This window comes from Amphibalanus amphitrite, unplaced genomic scaffold, assembly GCF_019059575.1.
Source record: "Amphibalanus amphitrite isolate SeventyFive unplaced genomic scaffold, NRLGWU_Aamphi_draft 000640F_arrow, whole genome shotgun sequence".
NCBI lineage: Eukaryota > Metazoa > Arthropoda > Thecostraca > Balanomorpha > Balanidae > Amphibalanus > Amphibalanus amphitrite.
Genome location: NW_024882134.1, coordinates 252,387 through 273,511, shown reverse-complemented (window position 1 = coordinate 273,511; position 21,125 = coordinate 252,387). Strand labels below are relative to the sequence as shown.

At 54.1% G+C, this 21,125-nt stretch overlaps 2 protein-coding genes across 14 annotated transcripts in view; one reads left to right on the top strand and one right to left on the bottom strand.

Moving 5' to 3' along the window:
• Positions 1 to 750: 750 nt before the first annotated feature.
• LOC122363809 (LIM domain-binding protein 2-like) lies at positions 751 to 19,974 on the top strand. Of its 13 annotated transcripts, none has more exons than XM_043333527.1 (10): positions 751 to 1,016; positions 2,212 to 2,849; positions 11,446 to 11,521; positions 12,375 to 12,477; positions 13,122 to 13,294; positions 14,219 to 14,428; positions 15,030 to 15,153; positions 15,756 to 15,788; positions 16,419 to 16,531; positions 19,089 to 19,974. In XM_043333527.1, the coding sequence occupies exons 2-10, from the start codon at positions 2,788 to 2,790 to the stop codon at positions 19,374 to 19,376; spliced, it is 1,182 nt and encodes a 393-aa protein (XP_043189462.1). In that variant the 5' UTR covers positions 751 to 1,016; positions 2,212 to 2,787; the 3' UTR covers positions 19,377 to 19,974. The 13 variants fall into 13 exon arrangements, with proteins under 13 accessions (XP_043189462.1, XP_043189458.1, XP_043189457.1 ...); XM_043333523.1 differs by lacking the exon at positions 751 to 1,016 and adding an exon at positions 1,385 to 1,515 and having other exon boundaries at positions 16,419 to 16,525; XM_043333522.1 differs by lacking the exon at positions 751 to 1,016 and adding an exon at positions 1,385 to 1,515.
• Positions 19,814 to 21,125, bottom strand: part of LOC122363810 (potassium channel subfamily K member 18-like) — a 25,920-nt gene continuing 24,608 nt past the window's right edge. The window contains exon 3 of the mRNA XM_043333537.1: positions 19,814 to 20,762. Coding sequence (XP_043189472.1) covers positions 20,282 to 20,762 — 481 coding nt within the window. The 3' untranslated portion in view covers positions 19,814 to 20,281. The remainder of the gene's footprint in view (positions 20,763 to 21,125) is intronic.

Sequence of the window (21,125 nt, the reverse complement as noted above, 5' to 3'; positions counted from 1 at the left end):
GGGGGATATTGTGGCAATGAACTGGTGACAACTGGGGATTGGGATTGGCGTTGGTTCTAGTAGACAGCCGTGAATACGGCGAATGATTTTGATGTTTTTCACTATCCGTATAATCCACTTTAAACCGTTTTTTATCAACACAAGTGCATTTGTCCCAAAGCAGCACCTGAAACAGTCACTGGCATATGACTTGCCTGTCACTTCAAACTGCTAGGAAGAATAATTAACTTACAGTGTCTTATGTCAGAAGTGAGAAAAATATTACGCAATATTTCACTTTAAGTTCGCGGCAATTTTGTCACAAAGTTACCATCAAGTTGGGCAGAAAGACAAACAGAATAAGAGAGATTAAGGGCTGAAGTTGTTGCACGGAAGACGTCAGTTGACAGTCATGTATGAAAGTGTCTCTGAGTCGCTCGGTTCATCGTACTGTTCTCAGCTACTGATGCCTTTCCCCCAGGTGTATCCGCCGCAACTGGCAGCCCCCGGCGGACGGCTGTCCGCTGTTCACGTACTGCGGAGGCGGCTCGGCACCGGCCGCTCCCCGTGGCATCGATCCCCGCTCGGCGCTCCGGCGGCTGTACGGCCGGTCGTACCGGCAGGCCGTCGTACCGCGCCGCGCGGCCGGCTCGCTTGTTGACCGATCAGCTGACGCCGCGCCGGCCCGAGGGGCGGGGCGTCGATGCCGGGAGCAGAGGGAGAGGGAGAGAGCGAGGAGAGAAGCCGCAGCGCCGATGCCACTCGCCATGCGCACTTATCGATTTTGTCCGGCCGCTATTGTGGCGCGCCGGCCGCATCTGAGCGACGGCGGCGGCGCCGTCAGAGAGAGCGGCAGAGCGCGGGATGAGCGGGCGCGCGCGCAGTGGAGCCGCCGCCGCGGCCGCCGCCTGACCTGTGCCCTGACCCGAGCTGACCGGACGGCGTGCGCCAGCCGCCCATGTGAGCGCGCGGACGGCGGCGCAGCCAGCGGGCCAGAGCGACCGACCGGCACGTGAGTGCCGCTGCAGACAGAGGAGGTGAGTGACGTGGGTAGAGGGGAGGGACGGTCGCGGCCGGTCGCACCGCGCGGCTGCTGTCTGCTGGTTCAGTCCGTGCTCACTGCCTGCTGATTATATGTATGTGTCTGTGTGTGTCCCTATGTGCAGGGTTGCGCTCTCCATCCGCGGCGCGTCGGTCCAGCGCGCGTTGTTTGTCCGTCACAGGGAGAGGAGAGGAGCGCCGGCCTGAAATAGCCGTCGGCGGCCGGCGGCCGGTGCACGTCCAGTCAATAGCTGACTCACGCCGGCGCCGCCGCTCGGCCGCCCCGGCCGGCCGGACTCGGTGGAGCGGGGAGACCGAGACGCCTCCTCCCGTCAGCGCGGAGACGAGCGTGTGCCGTGACCGTGTCCAACCGTACCCGAGTGTCACCGTGCTGTTCGCTGCCGTCCTCCCCGCCGGCTGTTGGGAAGCGTGTGCTGCTGTCTGGATACTGACCGTCACACCCGACCTGGCACACAGCGAGTGGGCGGGAAAGTGGTGAGTTCACGCAGGGTTCCGTGCCGCGCACAACACCGACCGGCGAGTCTGGTGGCGCCGGATACCAGAGAGATACGCTATCGCACCCACCCACCCGGAAACCGGATGGGGTCGGACCGTTTTTCCCCGTTAACTGTTACTGTAGTATGTGAGTTGTAATGGTTAACAGTGTCGTCTTGTTGCCCAGGTTGAGCAGCATTGTTTACTCAGCAGCTTGAATAGATTAGCTCTGAGTTCGGTTTACATATTTATATACACTGTGGGGTTTACAGACCTTTTTTATTACACACGGGTCTCTTTGATCTGTGTTTGCCTAACTTTTTGTAAGTGATATGCCTGCATTTTCATTCCGAGTGTTTTGATCTCAAACACCCTTTCACTTTTGTGAATAGCTCGACGAAGGATCAATTAGTGTGTGAATAAAAGTCGTTTGTTTTACTTGCATAATTATCCAATAACCCCAGTTTGCTCATATCCTCCGGCAGGGTAGTTAATCACACGATGATGTGTTTCAAAGGTGTTTTCGTATTCAAATGGTTCTGCAGAGGGGCTCCGTTATCCAAGCATACTGTGGCAGCCGCTTAGTCTAACTGAATGGAGAGCTGTGTGAACTGATTGAGTCATCTCCCGTGTTTGTTTGACCTTCCCCTGTGGCGTGAGTACTGACTCGACCGTGGCACTGCTGGCTGTCGACAGGGGCCGCGCCGCGCGTCCGCCGCCGTGGCTGCGCTGACGGCGTTTCCCGTGCTGGACTCTGAGCCGGCGGCCGGGCCGGCCTGGAAGGGCCCGCTGGCGCCGGACGCGGGCGCGCCGGCCGGGCCGCCGTTCGGCCTGGCCGGCCCCGGCACGCCGCACTCCCAGCACAGCTTCACACCGCCGGCTGGGCCCGGGCCCGGACAGGCGGGGCCCGGACAGGGCCCCGGACCCGGGCCCGGGCCGTTCGCCAGCCCCGGACACCCGGGCACGCCGTTCGCGCCGTCCCCGGCGCCGTACCCGCCCGGAGGCCCGAACGGCGGCCCGCCGGGTCTGCCCGGACCGGGGCCCGGACCCGGACCCGGGCCGCCCGGTCTGCACCCGCACTTCAATGGTCTGGCCGGACCGGGCGGGCCCGGCGGCGGGCCGGGCGGCTTCTCGCCCCTGCCGCCGTTCGGCGGGGGCCCGCACGGACCGCCGGGGCCCCACGGGCCGCCGCAGGGGCCCCCGGGCGGCTTCTCGGGCCCGTTCCCGCCGCACCCGGGCCCGCCGTTCGGACCGCAGCACCTGGGCGGGCCCATGGGCCCCGGAGGACCGCTCGGACCCATGCCGATTGGTCCGGACCACCGCCTCGATCACGGGTGAGTTATTGAGCCGCCGAGCTCGGCCCGGCTTACTACTACCGCCGCTATCACTATGCTGTTACGTTGGCATTGCACAATGCACATTGCACAGGGTTGTTGCCTGTTGCACGGTTTCCTTTGTAGTGCCGTTTAATTCCCTCTGATTTTCCTCAGTTTTCTGCAGTCTGCAGAGACTCGGGTTCTCCCTCAGCTAAGCATTTGACCGATTCTGTTCAGCTCATATTATGCTGTCTACATTTTGCTACGTTTGGGGATGTTCGACTTCGGACCATGCTCCCCCGCCGTAGCTTCCTGGCTCAATCGTTTCTGTGCCTTTATAGGAAGGATTCATACATCATATAATTTATTCATACATTATGCATTATACAATTTATAACTATCCATCCTTCATAACGACACTTCGATGTTTTTCATTATAACGATCACAAGGTTTACGGATAGGCTTCAACTCCAACAGAAGCAGTGATGGAGACCATCCACAAACTTTTGTGTGGCGTGTCAACAGTGGGAACACAGTCTGCAAAAGTTCGCTAACCCTTAGAAAGTTAGTCTTCCTTGCTGTTGTGGTCGTTGGTCGTTGGTCGCCTGGCTGCATTGACAAACAGGCGGCTGCAATGGATGTTGTTAGTTGTTACCCTGCTGTGTACTTCCATTTGCTTGCGTGAAATGTGACTTCGAGATTAAATCCATTCACTACAGTGCCGTTTATACACAGTCGTGCGATTCCCATTGTAAATTTTGGAGGTTATAGTTTGTTACTGATGGATGTGAACCACATTTTCGACTCCTCTTCATAACCGTCAAGACACGATCGGAATGTCTCAAGTCTCGACTCTCAAGACTCCCTCAAGACTCAGAATCGTATCTCTTCCCTTCCTTCTTCAGTTATCAGATTCGGCACGTTAACCATCTTCCTTCGACCTCCTAGTACCGAACGTCTCACGGTTCTCCCCAGCCTACATTCAGTCCGCGCCGACCGGCGCCGCTCCCCAGTGAGCCCTGGACTGGATCCGCCCCTGCTGCCCGGCGGCGACTCCCCTGCACCGGCCGCCTGGCGGCGTGCGTGCGCAGGCGGGCCGGCGCTCCGCACGCGCGGGCCGGCACCTGGCCGCCGCCGCCGCCGCCGCCGTATTGATAATCCAGCCGGACACTGGCGGCGGCTGCGCGGAGGCTAGCGCGCGCCGGCGGCGTCCCGGGCGGAGGGTGCCGGGCGGCGGCGGCGGCGGCCTCGCCGCCAGTGCGGCCGCCGGCGCCCGGCCCGTCGACAGCGCGACGCCGCGCGCCGCGTCGCTGCAGTGTTTGTGTCGGTGCGTGCGCGGCCGGTGGGCGGTGCCGAGTGAGGCAGCGGGCGCGCTGCAGTGTCGCTGCGGGTGCAGTGTGTGAGAGGAGAGAGGTGGTGATCGGTGGGACACGGAGCCTCCCTTCCTCCTTTCCGGCCGGCGGCGGCGGGTTCCTTTGTACTGGGGCTGCAGGCCGTCCGACCGGGTGACCCGCGTCTCCCGGCTGTAGCGGGGTCAGCAGCCCCGTCTCTGTCCGACCGGGAGGGGCCGTCCGTCCAGCGCCGGAAACCTTACACAGTATTCGTGTCACATCACACAGAGATGAGAGCTTGCATTACGCATTCACATCCCGGATCAGCTGCAAGTTTTTTATAGGATCAATCGTCACTGTCCTGTCCTTTTCGGTTTCTTCATTGTTTACATCGGACTGCTTTTAGCTCATTTTTATAGGGAAATATGTATATTTAATGGAATAACCTTCTGTTCAAAATTCTAAAAATTGCCAAAAGTTACCCGGGAGGAGCTCGCTGTCATGCGTGCGCGGCGGGTCTTCGAGGACGATGTCACACATCCGGAGTCATCTACCAACTGACGTGTACCCTCTGTCAGAAGACATACATCGGGGAAACCGGCAGAATGGTGCGACTCCGGTACAATGAACATTTACGAGACGCGAAAAACCAACGCAGAGATTCACCTCTCGGGGACCATTTCCGGGAAGATCACCGTGGCATACAACCGAGCCCATCACACGTGACAGCTGCAATAATACAAGTGTGCAAGACTGAGCGCGAGAGAAAGATTGCTGAATCTCTTCATATTAGAGACGAGCGACCAGCACTCAACACAAACGTGGCATCATGGACGATCGTGTAAACCGTCAAGTAGTGGTGTCCATTACGGGTCCCCGGTAGGAGCTAGAATACCACACGGTTATTGATCACAGGCTCTGGTATAAGACGTGTTTCGATTTGTTGAACGACCCCCCCCCCCCCACACACACACACAGACACACTTCTTATGTGAAGCGATTATTATTGTGTGTATTTCTCTCTCTCTCTCTCTCTCTCTCTCTCTCTCTCTCTCTCTCTCTCTCTCTCTCTCTCTCTCTCTCTCTCTCTCTCTCTCTCTCTCTCTCTCTCTCTCTCTCTCTCTCTCTCTCTCTCTCTCTCTCTCTCTCTCTCTCTCTCTCTCTCTCTCTCTCTCTCTCTCTCTCTCTCTCTCTCTCTCTCTCTCTCTCTCTCTCTCTCTCTCTCTCTCTCTCTCTCTCTCTCTCTCTCTCTCTCTCTCTCTCTCTCTCTCTCTCTCTCTCTCTCTCTCTCTCTCTCTCTCTCTCTCTCTCTCTCTCTCTCTCTCTCTCTCTCTCTCTCTCTCTCTCTCTCTCTCTCTCTCTCTCTCTCTCTCTCTCTCTCTCTCTCTCTCTCTCTCTCTCTCTCTCTCTCTCTCTCTCTCTCTCTCTCTCTCTCTCTCTCTCTCTCTCTCTCTCTCTCTCTCTCTCTCTCTCTCTCTCTCTCTCTCTCTCTCTCTCTCTCTCTCTCTCTCTCTCTCTCTCTCTCTCTCTCTCTCTCTCTCTCTCTCTCTCTCTCTCTCTCTCTCTCTCTCTCTCTCTCTCTCTCTCTCTCTCTCTCTCTCTCTCTCTCTCTCTCTCTCTCTCTCTCTCTCTCTCTCTCTCTCTCTCTCTCTCTCTCTCTCTCTCTCTCTCTCTCTCTCTCTCTCTCTCTCTTTCTCTCTCTTATTCGACTGCTCACCTATAATATGTTTATGCCCCTCTCTTTCATACTTCATTCATTCGTGCATTCATTCAAGTCATTCATTCGTTTGCATACTTATTTATCCTGTCAGGCAGCGGTGTTTACTTTTGGTAGGCATAGTACTGATGTGACCTGCCTAGAATTCTCCCCCCCCCCTCATCCCTGCCCGCTTTCTCTCCCCCTATATTGTAACCTATTAACATTGTAAGTGTGAATAGTATCAACATTATGACCTATTAACCTGTTAAGTGTAGGAGCTAATTTTGTTCGTACGCTGTAAAGGTAATTCTGTCGATGTAAATTAGAAGACACATCTCAACCTAGACGCGAGATTTATATTTAAAAAAAAAAAACATGGATCAGATATGTTAACGGCAAATGTGGCGCTATAAATGTTTATCACTTGAACCGATGAAGGAACGCCTCCGAAATATATTCAAGTGTTTTTGGTAACTTTTGGCAATTTTTAGAATTTTGAACAGAAGGAAATATGTATAATTTGTTTCATGGTTCACTGGTATGAACTGAAGATCCGCCCTCTCCGAAGAGCCCCTCATGGGATGCTGTACCGATGAGGTTTGTCAATGAAGGACGCCAATTTGTTTCGGCTCGCTCCGCCCTTACTTTCATACATTTGGTTAGACGTTGAGTACGTAAGTTTCCGCGCTTGCCGAGCTGGTCAGACAGCATAAGCTGGATTCAAGATTGTCATCAAATATATACCTTTTGATTGATATCGTCCTCGCGCGAAGATATCTCTTTAGGCTTTCGTTGTTCGACTGTCGCGCTACTCTCGATTCGATTTGTCGGCTTTCACCGATCATCTGAACCGTTCATCTGACTAGCCACAGGCAGTATGTAGGCCGCCCGCGGCCGGGGTCCCTGTAGGCCCGTCGGGTCGCGCATGAGGATGAGGCTTAGCTATACCACCAGGGAGTGGTGGATCCCCTGGGGATAACTGAGGGCACACGGTCTCAGTCATCAGGCACTCCTCTGTGTACATCTGAGAACCACTACTCCCTCATCACCGCTGGGAACCACGGCTCGGCTTTGCCTCAGAAGGCGTTGCCTTTAGGGTGTATTTGAGAACCATGGTTCATAATATCACGGTGCCTCAGAACCACAACCTTTTCCAGGGTCCCTCAGGGAACCGCAGCCGGAGAACCGGCACCGGCCGATACGGCCGGTGCTCCGCTCGCCGCTCGGTCGTTAACGAGCATCTCCAACCAATTCTTAGTGCCACTATGAATCAGTCGAAGATAATTAATACTCAGATCGGATGAGGGGCTTTTACAGCCCGTGCTCTGAAGTTCACAAAATTAATTTTTCATCGACTCGTAACGCCAGGAGCACGTAATGTGTATGGTTACATGACAGCTGTACCGGTTGACCTGAAAGCGTTTGAACAGGTTTGTACCTCAATATGTGAGGTCTCATCTCGTCATGCTGCTTTTGACACGAGAATGGCTTGCACTCTTGGGTGCCGTAGGAGGGTGCTCTAAGATTCTCTTTAGAGCTTATTCGCCGACATTCCGCTACTCCTTTCCCTCTGACTGGTCCCAATGGTAATGGTACGTCTTGCTCTTTTCGGGCTATGTCTGGATTCTCTGTCTCGATTCTGCCGAGCAGGTCTTTTGGAAACAATGGAAACAGAAGCCACCGCTCTGGAAACGGGTCGTGCCTCCACGCCTTACTCTGGCCTTCAAATCTGTCTTGGGAAACGTGCCTGCTGCTTGACTTCGTCTGCACTGCAGGCACTTTTCACAATAGCCGTTTTCACGACGGGCTATCCAGCGAATGAACCTAATTTGACCAAATCTGCACCTAATCTCTTTTACAGCAAATATCTTCATTTTATGAATTTATTTCAGTGTTTAAATCGATGATGCTCTCCGATAATATGACAAAGCAGGCATATAAGCAATTAGCGCAACCCTAGCTGATAGCTACTAAGAGATACACTGAACCTAATTTGACCAAAGCTGCGCCTAATCTGCACCAAATTTGCACCAAATGTGTACCAGATGGCCGTCGTGGAAACGGCTAATATCGTCTCGTATCGGCTCAAGATGTCGTCTCATGTATCTCACCGCCCTACAGCATTGTCCTCCTTACTCGTGATTTTACACTTCCCCTCAGTCCTCACACAAGGAAGCCTACATCGAGTATTCGTAATTTCAAGAAACATTTATTCCATGATCCGACTGGCCTATTTGCACGCAAATTTATTAATGCGTTTTGGCTGACCAACGATGAATGTTCCAAGTGATTGGGAGCCAAACTTCTGGCACCTTTGCTACTTAGCTCGCCCTTTCTATATCCTGTTCCCCTTCAGCGTTTTCATGGTTCGGTTGACCCGGTGTTCTGTTGGATCACACCTTTCGTGATGGTACAATGCACAATGCACGTTACGCAGTACGTTTCTGCGGCTTACGACTGTTATATGTTGTGAGTATATGTTAACTGCTCTGTGCTTAGTTCCGATTCCTTTTCCAGTAAGCTATCGTTCCTTCTTTTCCTAGTCGGGATCCTAATCCAGCGTTTTTGTCCCTAATGACCGGATACCCGGGCCTCGGACAGCCCCGCCACATGCAGGGTGCAAATCATCGCGCTGAATCGCTGGATCGATGGTAGCGAGCAGCGCAGGCCGGCCGGCCCGACTTACTTCTGTATCTCATTGATTTAATGCTGGGCCCGTCGGCGGCGGAGCGGGGCGAGCCGCCCGGCCGGGGCCCTTACTTTGATCCGCTGCTGCAGGGAGGAGGGCTGACCCGGACCCACTAGTGTGGGTATGACCCACCCGGGAACCTCCTGGTCAAGGTATGACCGAACCCGAAAGTGTTACCGATGGGGGACCCGCCGCTGGAGCTGGGTACCGGAGTCTAGTCTATACCCACCGTAGCATCTTTGTTGCGGATTATGGGGTCTTCTCCCGGACACGGGACCTAAGACGGATGCACTGGCGGAGGTGGGAGGCATTACCGATCCCGGATTCAACACCCACCCTTGTCATCAGCTCGCACCATTTTCTGCGAGATGCGCCGGCGATCACAATCAGCTCTGCAGTAGGTGGTGCCAGCGATCTGACCTTGGCAGGCGCGCCGGTCACCCTCCCCCGTACTGACGGGGAGGGGAGTATAGCTCCACTCTCTGCACTCTGCAGCCAACCGTGGCGGGGTGGTGCACGTGCACACGGCTGGGGCGCTGCCGTGCCCCATCTGCCTCGGCTGCCGTGCCCCACTCCTGGCTGCAGCCGGGCAACCCGCACGGTGCACACTGGGGGTAGAGCTTCTGAGGAGCAGGAATCGCAGTCTGCCGCACCACAGATCCCGCGTTCCTCGCGTACTCACCAGCGGACGTCACTCTCGTCGGGGTCCTTGTGTTCTCTCGCCCGGTCACTTTCCCCAAACTCCATTTGTCCACATGCTGATTCACCCATCCGCGTCCCTCGTGTGTCCCCGACCAAGCCCTTTTCTATTCACCATCTCTCGTCCCTCGCGTATTCACTCCTACGTATTCACCAACCGGTTCATGTGTTCAGTGAGCCTGCGGCGGCCCTCGGCCGTTTTACGACCTCCCAATGAAGGCTAATGGTCCGGCTTTATGACACGGATACACGGGGTCTCTAATGTGCACTCAACTCTGGCTACACGGAGTTCGTTGGGCCGCGGAAATATCAGAGTGTAGGGGCGAGTCTGGACGTCCCCTTGGGTGGGTCGTAAAATGCACCGCTGTTACAGGCTGGTTATATATGACCTTCATATAACAGCCCGACTGTAGAAGGATGTGGATTGTGGAGTGGTCATTTCCTTTGTTATCCTTTTCTTGTAATGGAACTCTGCCGGTCAGCATACAGCTGGCATTGACACCGTTTCAACCAGCTTTCGCTCTGCCATTCACGTTTATGCAAACGAACTGAGGACGACACTCGAACTCATTACATACTCTAATGCATCATCTCGCTCATTTCACTACACGCACACCACAATCCGGCCACAAACGCATGTTACCCAGTGTCCCTATTTATCGCTGAGGCCGCCGCTGTCCGAAGAGGAACTGGCTCTGTGTCCTACCGGATCGTGACCTGAACGTGACCTGTGAATCGCGATCATCAGCGGAGCGTCGCCCTATCGCCGGGGAACCAGCCATGTCGAGAGACGCTCGGTCGTGTGCGGACGCAGGCTGGTGGCGGGACTGTGTCGTCGCCTGCAAGAGGCCACTGGTAGCGCCGTGAGCGCCGCTGTGACTGTAACCAGTCTGTGATACCGTCCTCCGCGCGCGGCGCGACCCGTCTAGCCGCAGGTCTCTGTTGAACTGAGTGGGTGCATCCGAACGGAGCTACAGCTCAAACGAGCATCAGAGGAACGTCAAACGAACAACAGAATAGCGTCAAACGAATAGCAGAGCGTCGTGAAAGTTTGAGCCAAGTGCCGTTAGACGAATAGCGAGTGTCGCCAAGCGAGCTGCGGTGCGTCTGACTCGTGACAGGAGCGTGTGGTGCGTTGACTGTGACAGTGACGGTGACAGTGACAGCAGTGACAGCAGCGCGGCTGTCTGCTGACAGTCGCCCCGGGAGCCGGCGCCGTTGGCCGGTCAGTCAGCCGCCACCCGTGTCCGTCCGTCCGGTCCAGCGGCCCGCGCTGTGCCGCGGACGCGTGGGAGGCGGGCCCAGCGAGCGAGCGAGCGTCCGCGCCGCCCGCCTGCTATGCCCGTGAAGACAAAGGGCGAGCGACGTCCCTCGAGCCGGCCGTCCAGCCGCCTGGCGATGCAGGAGCCGGGGCCGCCCGGGCCGCCGGTGGGGCCGCCCGGACCGCCGCAGGGCCCCCCCGTTCCCCATGCAGCACCCGCCCTTCATGCACCCCATGATGAGGTATATACTCGGCTTCGCTCTGCCCTGTCGATTTAGAGAGAATTGTCGCTACTGTTTGTTCGAGCACCAAAATGAATCAATCCACCCAGTTTTGTCGGATGATTCCGAACGAATCCAGCACGTTTGCCGTTTGACAGATTGACATGTGTTTTACATCATGTATCATGATGTTGCTTTTGCTGATTAATCGACTCCTGATCGTTGACTGACAAGTCATCAATCAGATGTTCATTATTGAACGATAATTCATGGGGACTTTTTACTAGATGATCGGGCGTTTAGTGTCAATGTCAGTTCTGGCTTCTGTGGCTGACGTGCTGTGATGTTTGGGCTTCCTTGAACATTTCCCCAGTTGTGATCTGTGGATGAAATGGATGGACTGAGTCAATTTCGGCAATAATCATCGCGATAGACCGTGACTAATGTGGGCCGTAGTTCATTAGGCTGGGATAATGAGCTCCTGGGCGGGCTGGTGCACGACACTTAATTGAAAATGGATGACCAATTCACCTTTTAGTAGAAGGTCTATCCAAAGTTTTCAAGATTCTATTAGCTATAAATCGCTCGGACCTGTGCTCCTAGCTCTGTGCAAAGGAAGTTTACGTTTTGACGCATAAGTGACAAGTGTATGGTTGGAGCATGTATTGTACCTATCTATCTTGCATAAAATTCACTTTATGTTTCTGTTTCAGGCGTCACACTCCCTACTTCAACCAGCCCGACTACAGGATACACGAACTCAACAAGAGGCTGCAGCAAAAGTCGGAGGTAAGTCTGCCAATGTGTTCCGCCCGGCTGTGGGCTCACTACCGACCGAGTTTCAGCGTTCAACGACTTATCTGTTTGTTGTTACATGTGCTGCCGGGACCGACTTCCGCGTTGACGAGTGTCTCTGGCATGTGTCAATTGGACCAACGGGACTCTGACCGTTATCAGCGAGACGGTCACCGGAACTTACAAACTACTGTTAGCTAGTCGGGGTTACGTCTTCCTGAAGGTTGTTTCTAATTATTAATGGGTAGTACCCCTGCAAACAATGGTATCTTTTCGCCGCATCTGTTTTCAATCAGTGGCCTTGAACGTGACTAATCACACCCCTGTCGTGAGCGAAGCGGCCCGGTAAGATACAGTCAATCGCTAACTCTCAGGTTCAGATGTTAACGGTTCGCAGTGAAGCCGCCGCTTCGCCAGCATACTCAAACACAGTCCTTATACACAGCCTTAGAGATAAGAATCGGTCATTCCAGTCCTGTCAATTGGGACACAAGTTTTGAACTTCTAAATTTGCTTGATATGGCTCAGCTAAATAGCTCATATTTAAACTTGCTTTTTTAAACACGCCCTGTTGTCATTTTCATCGTCACATGCAACTAACCACTAACGACTTAGGTTAGTTGATGTCCTGCATTATGGTTGTTAAGTCTTCTAGGACAGTATGCCGTCGCTTATCGCGCTGTGACTCATCGCGGTCCTTCGAACGGGAGTCCGGGACCTGCGACGTCCGGAACAGTTCATTCAGAAACAGCAATGACACTGGCTATCTCCATAACATATCTTCCCTAGTTGAGCCGTTCTGTGTCGCAGTCACAAATTTGACGTGGCCCCTTCTCCCCCATTTCAGGACAGTGACAGTCTGTGGTGGGATGCGTTCGCCACCGAGTTCTTCGAGGACGACGCCACTCTGACCCTGACATTCTGCCTGGAGGACGGGCCCAAACGATACAGTGCGTAAATACCTACCGCCGGCTCGCAGACGGGTGGCGAGTCGCTAGATAATGCGATATAAGAACGGAGTAAAAGACACATAGCTATGGTATATAACTTATTACGATAATAGAGCAAAGCCAAACCGCGTCAGCGTCTTGGTGCTGAGGATGTCCACCGTATGGTGAAGTGCCATCGGCTGTCATTTATTCGTCATCTCGGCTGTCGCGTTTGTTGGATGGGTCACGGTTGAAGAAGCCGGTTTTCATGCTAATCAGACACATGACCTGCCTGTTCATGCGCAGTGCAGAGGATAAATCATCGGACTGTCATCTACAAATAGCAAAGACATGTCGGCGCCGGCGCGCATGGGGCGATATGTTTGCATGCAGTGGCAAGGTTCTGGCCTATTCATGCATACTCGTGATCGGTTCCGCTATTGAATGCCATTCGTATGTGTCATAACCACGCCAGTTCTAAAAAGCAATTTACACGTTACAGAAACTTATAAAGCAGTATGACCGGTAGTTAGTGACATTGGTTCATTCGAATGTATTCAGTGCACTTACATTGATGTGTCATTTCGCCGCCAAAGTTTCTCAAATAGCTAGTGAGCCAGGTTGACGGGTAGCACGTCTACCCCCCCCCCCCCCCCCTCTGGCAGCCATCGGACGCACGTTGATCCCGCGCTACTTCCGGAGTATATTCGAGGGCGGTGTGACCGAGCTCTACTTCAGCCTGCGCCACCCCAAGGAGTCGTTCCACAACACGAGCATCACGCTCGACTGTGACCAGGCGTGCATGGTCACCCACCACGGCAAGCCCATGATCGCCAAGGTAAGAGAAGGACCGGGGACTGGCCCCGTGGGTGGGACAGGGAACGGAGGAGTGGGAGGACTGGTGCGTCCTGCCCTGCCTCAGACTGCCTGAGGGAGCTGGGTGCAGCGGGGGTGGAGGTGATGTCGTGAGCGTGTGCAGAGGAACGGGATGTGGCCTGTAGATGTCATGTACCCGACATGAAACATAACGGTTCCATGGCTGTGAAACATTCCCTGTATTTCACTCGTAACAAAATATATAGACTGCTGCAAGTATCTCGGGTGGCAGGATGCTACATATCTACGTTCCCCATATTTTCCGTAAAAAAAAATCATTTCCAATATTTTGTCTTCATGCAGCTAGGCAACAGGCATGCTGAAAGATACGTATTTCGTGGATCGGTATTTCCCAACTATGCACTACCTAAATATGTTTCGGATGTTCAGATAGCGTTGTTTTGTCGTGGTGTCCCTACTGTCTGCGCCATCTTCATCATCACACACAGTAACACACAAGCCTATTATCCGCGCCGCCCGGGCCGGCGACGGCCGCCCGCCAACTAACCGGTTTTTTCGCTCGGCCGCCGTAAAAAGGCATACCGCCGCTACCGTGTTAGCCGCTAATGCTCCCAAATCCCCGGGCGCCGCGCTCGGGCGGTCTCAAGTAGCTGCCGTTTTCCGCACGATCGATCCAAGCACGTCATAGTCCTTTCGTCCTCCCGCTTCTGTGTGCATGTGTTTGAAAAAAAACTCCGCTAGTCCATTCGTCCGTTCGCGTATAGATAGCCATTCGTTTGTGTCTTGAGTTTATACTGGCCCGGTGGGTGTTGCAAGCAGTGGTGAACCGTGAGACTAGATTCAAGCAGATTGTTTGATTGAGAGTGCTATAACTCCACTCCCCTGACGGATATTGATGACACATCTTGCTCCCCTGCCCCCTCAGGTGTGCGCAGACGGCCGCTTCATCGTCGAGTTTACCTTCGACGACCTGATGCGGATCAAATCGTGGCACTTTGCGACGCGCAACGTCAAGGAGCTGATACCGCGAGCAGTGGTGTCGGTACACCTTCAGCAGGATCCCGGCCTAGTGGAGCAGCTGAGCAAGAACATCACCCGGCAGGGGCTCACCAACGTCACGCTCAACTACCTCAGGGTGAGCGGGGTAGGCGGGCAGGCTACTGCGGTCAATGCCTGATAGAGCGGCGAAGTAATGGACATTGGACACGCCAGGGCAGTGGTGATGCGTGTCAGGGTACGGCGAGGGATAGAGGCGCTGCTCTTCAACCGACGACTTTGATGAGCTTCTGCATGATTTATGCAGACATGGAGGATGGCGCCTAATGATTTTCCGAGGCAAACAGGATGTTCGCTTTCACGTCAAGTTCAGAACATTAGCTTGAGTTGTGTCTCAGCTGACAGCATGAGTGCTTGTCCATGTGTCTATCGTGTTATTAGCTTGCGATATAATAATGGCTCCTATTCACATGTCGCATTATGCCCTATGCAACTCTAATCGAGCTGTCTCGGTTTATTGAATTATTGTGATCCCCCTGGTTGTAAACTAACTCATGCCACCAATGTATGCATCTAGAATGGCCATATACGATGATTGTCTCCTAAAACTGAAATGGTTATCGATCTGTTAAATGGTGCCTCCAGTACGATAACTGAGGCCGTTCTCAGACCTGCCGTCAGTAGTAGCCGCCAGTTAGCCAGACACCCAGCGGGTTGACCCCTCCCTCCCGACTCCTCAGCTGTGCGTCATTCTGGAGCCGATGCAGGAGCTGATGACGCGCCACAAGGCCTACTCGCTCAGTCCGCGCGACTGTCTGAAGACCACCCTGTTCCAGAAGTGGCAGCGCATGGTGGCACCCCCTGGTGAGTGACTAGAGGGTTCCCTCCCCACCCCATCGCTGGCCTGGGGCGGCTGGGTCAGCAGCTCTGCCCCGTGTCCAGTGGAGCTAACCGGTGCTTACGAGGCTTTAACTCGCTTATACATGTCCTGTGTGCTGACCTCTAGAAACTCAGAGTGGGACAGTAACTATGATGTCCATTTGTTATTGTAAAATGACAAAATGGCAAACGTAGCTTAATCATACCCGAGTAGTTAATTAACGGAATTGCATTGCACAACACCAGGCAAGTAAACATTGTCGTAACTCCCAAAGCAGTAATTTCAACGATGATGATCTTGGGGAGAATGCACAACAGGAGTCATTAAAATGTACTATTTTATTTATCAAATGTTAACTAAGTCAGTCTAGTTTGGTGGGGTCCGTAGAGCCATGCAACAGACCTGTAAGATTGCACATCAGCTTGATGTCGCCTCTGGCCTCGCCCTCGTCCTACCCTGCCCTTTCCCCATGTCTGTCTGCTGCTCCCGACTGACCGCCAGCCGCCTAGTATGTGTTGAGATGGCCAGTTTTCGTTGCCGTTCTGTTTCGTTTGGTTGATTCGATGTTTTGTGTTCCGCCCGATAGGTGGGCCAAATCGCAACCCTAGCAAACCAGAAGGTAGGTCGCCGGTCCGCCTGTCGAGGGGCGGTAGGACGCACCCCTCACTAACCGCCTGTGACCCCGAGTGACCTGAGCCCGCTGACCTGCCACTCACCGAGCCCTCACCATAAACCCACCGGTCCAGCCGCAACTGACACAGCCTGGTGGCTTCGGTTCGTTCTTTGGTTTGCTTTTTCTTTGTTTGCTCGTTATCTTTCTTTTGTGCTATGATTTCGCTGCTAACCCCACACCACCTGGATCCCGCCCAAGTTCGGAGTGAGCACGCGTGCGGTGGCATTGGTCATGGGATATGGTGGTTCAGATTCACTGCACTGCACGTACACACCTCACGCACACGGGACACTGTGCTGTGTGCGCCTGACCAAAGGACGCCGAGGAATACTGGCAAACCCATCCGATCGCGTATTGTTTTGTGATGATAAACTGCAAAGATATTTAACTGTTAAGAATATAGCATGAGCTACTTAAAATATTGACATAATCGATGAATTGTTATACAAAATAGCCGTATCATTAAAAAATGAGAATCAAAACCAACTTCCCAAGCAGCTACCCTCAGCTGTGTTGCTCTTTATGTCCTTGTTGAGTTGTGTTCTCTCCGTATAACCCCACCACTCCCTCCCACAGAGAGCCAGCGGCCGCCCAGCAAGCGACGGAAGCGGAAGGGCGCCACGGGCGCGGCGGCCGGCGGAGGCAACAAGAAGGGCCGCCCTCCGATCAACCTCGCCGGTCAAGTCAGTGTAAGGGCCGCCTGATGGCGGAGCGGGCCCCGCGCCGGCCGGCCGGCCCGCCGCCTCCCCCTGTCCGTCTGTGTGTCTGTCTTTTTGTGTATGTCTGTCGGTTCCCCTGTGTATTTGTATTTGCCGCTACGTCCAACCCTAGCCAGACCCCGGTATGTGTCGGTGGCCGCTGCATGGAATGTCGCGAGGGTTTTGTAGCTCCCTGTGTGGTTGTCCCAGAGCTCGCATGCGTGAAGACTGAACCCCACCCGCTCGTCCCGACCATCCGCTTACCTACTAGCGGCCTCTAGAGCCGTCGGTTAGAGAAGGCCCGAGCGGTAATGCCGTCGCCAGATGTCAGTCTGTGCCGAACCATAAGGCAGACCGAGTCCAGACAGTTTTCCACTCTGCGAGTCTGTGTGACACAATCTTGAGTGTTGTGTTGTTCTCTCCCACTGTCGAGGTTGCCGTTTTATGCTGATCAGGCATACAAATGCACTTTTTGTTTAAATGCAACCTTGTCCTGAATGCTGAGCAGTGTCTCCAGTTTTGGACGCTTTCCGTATTTCGGAGATTGTAAAACAGTTTCGTGTGTGGTTGGTTACTACACCTTTTTTCAATCCGAATCGGCATCCGTTCATTCAATTACGGCAGCGGGCACCTTATATCGACAGGCACTCCAACAACTCGACACTGGAGCACGCATTTGGACACGTTTCACGGATTTAGACTAGCATCTGTTGATATTCGACCAGGGTCATTGAACAACGGCAGGGGCATTTAATATCGACAAAGGACATTCTGTTTTGTCATGTTGCATTTTACGTCGGCAGCTTGCAGCCAAGCTAGACAATGGTCAATTTATCTCATCAGTGAATTAAGCAACTCTTATCTTTTCGGAAAGGCATTTTAAGAATGTGCGCTAAAATGTTCCACGGTACTGTAAAGAGACACTCAATATGGGCGCTTGGTTGCTAAGTAACCACACCTTTTTCCCAAATCGGCAACCGTTCATTGGAATACGGCAACGGGCACCTAATTTCGTCAGTCGCTCTGGAACCTTAACACCGGTTCGTCCCTAACATCACCCGTTTCCGACACACAAGCTGACCTCATTCGAGGTCACCATCCTTGCGTCACTCTGTGACAATGTGGAAGCACTGGCGAATCCAAACGGCGACGGGGGTCATTCGGGGCCACGCTCCTGGCGAATCCAAAGGTTGACGGGGGTCATTCGGGGCCTCGCTCCTTTCAACGCATCTAAAGTTGACAATGTTTTAGCCGTATTTCTTGCATGAAAAACAAAAATATTTATTTTTTCATTTGTGTCGATCTGTCGACACATTGTGAGTGGCGCTGACCGCCAGCGCGGATGGTTCAGGTCTGCCGAGATGGGAATGGGCGTGTCACCGGAGAGCGGCAACAATGTTTGCAGGACGGCGGTGTGGTCAGTCATGGTCAGCTGTATTTCCGGACAAAGAACTGCCCTCTGGAAAGGTGGAAACCCTACGGGCTGACCCATCGATCGCTTTGGCTGCATATTTTGTGTTCCATTAATCCAAGGGAATTCTAAAAAAAGGAAAAATGCTATAAATTCTAGTGGTGAGCATTGAAAACGCATCAATATAAAAAATATGGTTTGAAATTTGTTCGATTTAACTAGTTATACCACCAACGAAACTGCATGACCATTGCCATTGTAAAATGAAATTTGCCTTTTTCCAATGCCCGATGTTACAGTCCTATGCCGTGTGCCGAAATCCATTGGCCAGTGTCGAAATCACGCTCATTGTCGACATTAAATGCCCCATGTCACGCTGCTGCACTATGCCGAGTTTGAGGCGTGGTTTGTCGAAAGCGCACTCCAGCTGACGTTCCTAATGCAGATCTGCCGAAACTAACTGACCAGATGCCGATTCGGATCGAAAAAAGGTGTAGTAAAAAATGTGATGTACATTAATGGCCATTAAAGCTGTGAATATTCATCACTAGAAATTCGCCTACGACCCCTGCATTTATGCGTAACGCTAGCACCATTTCAGGTTGTTTGCGATGGTTGGTCATCGTCCTTGTCCGCTGCATGTTGCTTCAGTATTGTGTGTTGTCAGTGTTATGCCCCCCCCCCCCTATATTCCCTTATGCTATGCTGGTGTGTAATGGTGCGTCTGCTCCCGTCCACATGTGCCCTCTCGCTTAGCATTATTCTTACTAGTTTTCTAAATGCCTGACATCCCATTTTTCCGTTCAAAACATGCTTTATCTCAATTCCTATCACGCTGCATCAGCTCAGCTCATGACACCCCTTGTTCCTGTCAGTGCCTGAGAACATAGCGAGATATGACCGTTGGCATTAAAATTCATCTGAGGGCTCATCGACCGCGCCATTTGTTTTGAGATGGGTATTGGAGCATAAATATGACGCACTTTTCTACCATAACGTAACACTGCTGCTTGTTATATTATGACGATACCCTTCCCTCCGTTCTCTCACTCTGCCACACCGTCGTCCTTCCCTCACGGTGTCCTGTCACCGGTCCCCTAGTCTCAGCACGCTGTGACACATGTCCTCCCTCGGCAGGACGTAATGATGGTCGGCGAGCCGTCTCTGATGGGTGGCGAGTTTGGCGACGAGGATGAGCGACTCATCACGCGGCTGGAGAACACCCAGTGCGACCCGGCGGCGGCCGGCGGCGGCGGTGGACAGGCCGCTCCGCCTGCCGCGGGGCTCCTCGAGGAGAACAACTACACCTCGTCACCGCTGACCTCCGGGGGCAGCTGGACGAGCGGCGAGCGGCCGCTGCCGCCGCAGGCCTCCACGCCCAACTCGCAGGATTCGGACAAAAAGTCGCCGGCCGTCGGACAGTGAGCCGGCCGTCGGACGACCACCTCAGGTGTACAGACGATAACTATTGACACAAGTCAGATACCCGGCGATTTGTGGTGCATCGGTGCAATGGAGAAAATCAACTAGATGTGTCGGAGAAGATTATTGGACAAGATTTCGGAGGTTTTTGGTGAACAATTCGTATCTTTTATAAGGTGTGTTTGCTAGCACCTTTGCGAACCACTGCTGTTTTGTCCTTGAGAGCTGATTCTTGCGACGCCGGATTAGACGGGTCATTGGACATCTGGTGACGTCAGAATCAGCTGATGCGGCTTTCGTGGGATGACGTCACGGGGCGGGGTGGCATTGTGTATTATTGTACGTCGTGCGCGTGCGGCGATGCCGCCAGCTTCTACTATGTTCCATGCGGCGCTGGCCGGCGGCGTCGCGTCTCTCGTGTCGGTTGCAGTGTCTCGATGTTTTTGTGTTACATTGACTGCGTTGTATTGCGTATATCGGCTATATGTCGCTCGCGGCTGACGGTGCATGGTTCGCCGTTGGCCCGCTGGGCGGCGCTGTCGGCACCGTCCGCCAGAGGTCGACGCATCTGTACAAACGGCGAATACAGCGTCTGAAGCTGTCCATGACTGTGAGCGTCACTGCCGGGCTGCCCTCGGCCTCACCGCGCACTATCGAGATAGCCTCCTCACTGGACACCTGTCTACCAGCGGTTCCATCAGCCACACACGAAGCAGTACAGCTGTCACTCGCGGTACCTTGGTCCGCCACAGTTCACGTGCGAGGCCTCTATCGCTCGCGAGCCGCACGTATTCCCTGTCCGGTCACCATTGGTCGTTACCTCTCATAGTGAGGTCAGATGCCACGCAGTCCGGCCTTTTGACGCGCCCTTGGTCCGTGAGTCCGGCCGACCGGCCGCCTCGCCTTCACTAGGCCGGGTCGCTGGACGTGGTAGCGTCCCAATCGTCGGTCTGTCGCAGACAGCCCATCCGCGTCACAAACTTCTTCAGCTTCCCTATGGCGTCCTCCTGCATCAGCGAGAAACACATGGCAATGAGCGACATACCTAGCAGGAGATACACCGCACACAGACTCAGCTTGACGTCGACACTGGTGCTGTCCGTATCGCGTACCGAGAAGCCGGGGACGAGGTCGCCGAATCCGACCGAGACGAGCGAGATGAAGCAGAACCAGCAGCCGTCGAGGAAGCTCCAGCCCTCCCAGCGGCCGAACAGCACGCCGCCGGCCAGCACGTAGCCGGTCATGACGAGGACGCAGCCGGTGATGGGCACGGTGGTGGGCTCCGGCCGGCGGGCCAGCGACGCCAGGCATTCCTCCACGCTCACAGAGGCCGCGCCGCCAGACGTGAACGCCAAGTAGTCGGAGCGCAGCTGGGCGCGCCGCCGCCGCCTGCCGACACGGGTCACACAGCGGGTCAGGTCAGGTCAGAGTTGCAAGCACTGTCGTTATTGAGCACACCAGTCATGGTACGCTAGTGCTGCACCAATTATGGTTTTATTCATTCGTACATTTCACAGAAATATGAAAAATATCAAATTATATCTGACAGGAAAAGCGGGGAGAGAGCGAGACAGGGGGAGAGAGCACATGACAGCACGACTCATTACACAGCGTCTCAAAACTGGCTGACATACGGTCTCTGGGTATCGCCGGAGCGCGGGCTCCTGGACGCCGTCCAACTTGTCAGCGACAACCCTGTCAACCAGCTATCTAATCACCCGCGCCGCTGAATGCGCCGCTTTGTTAGAGCCG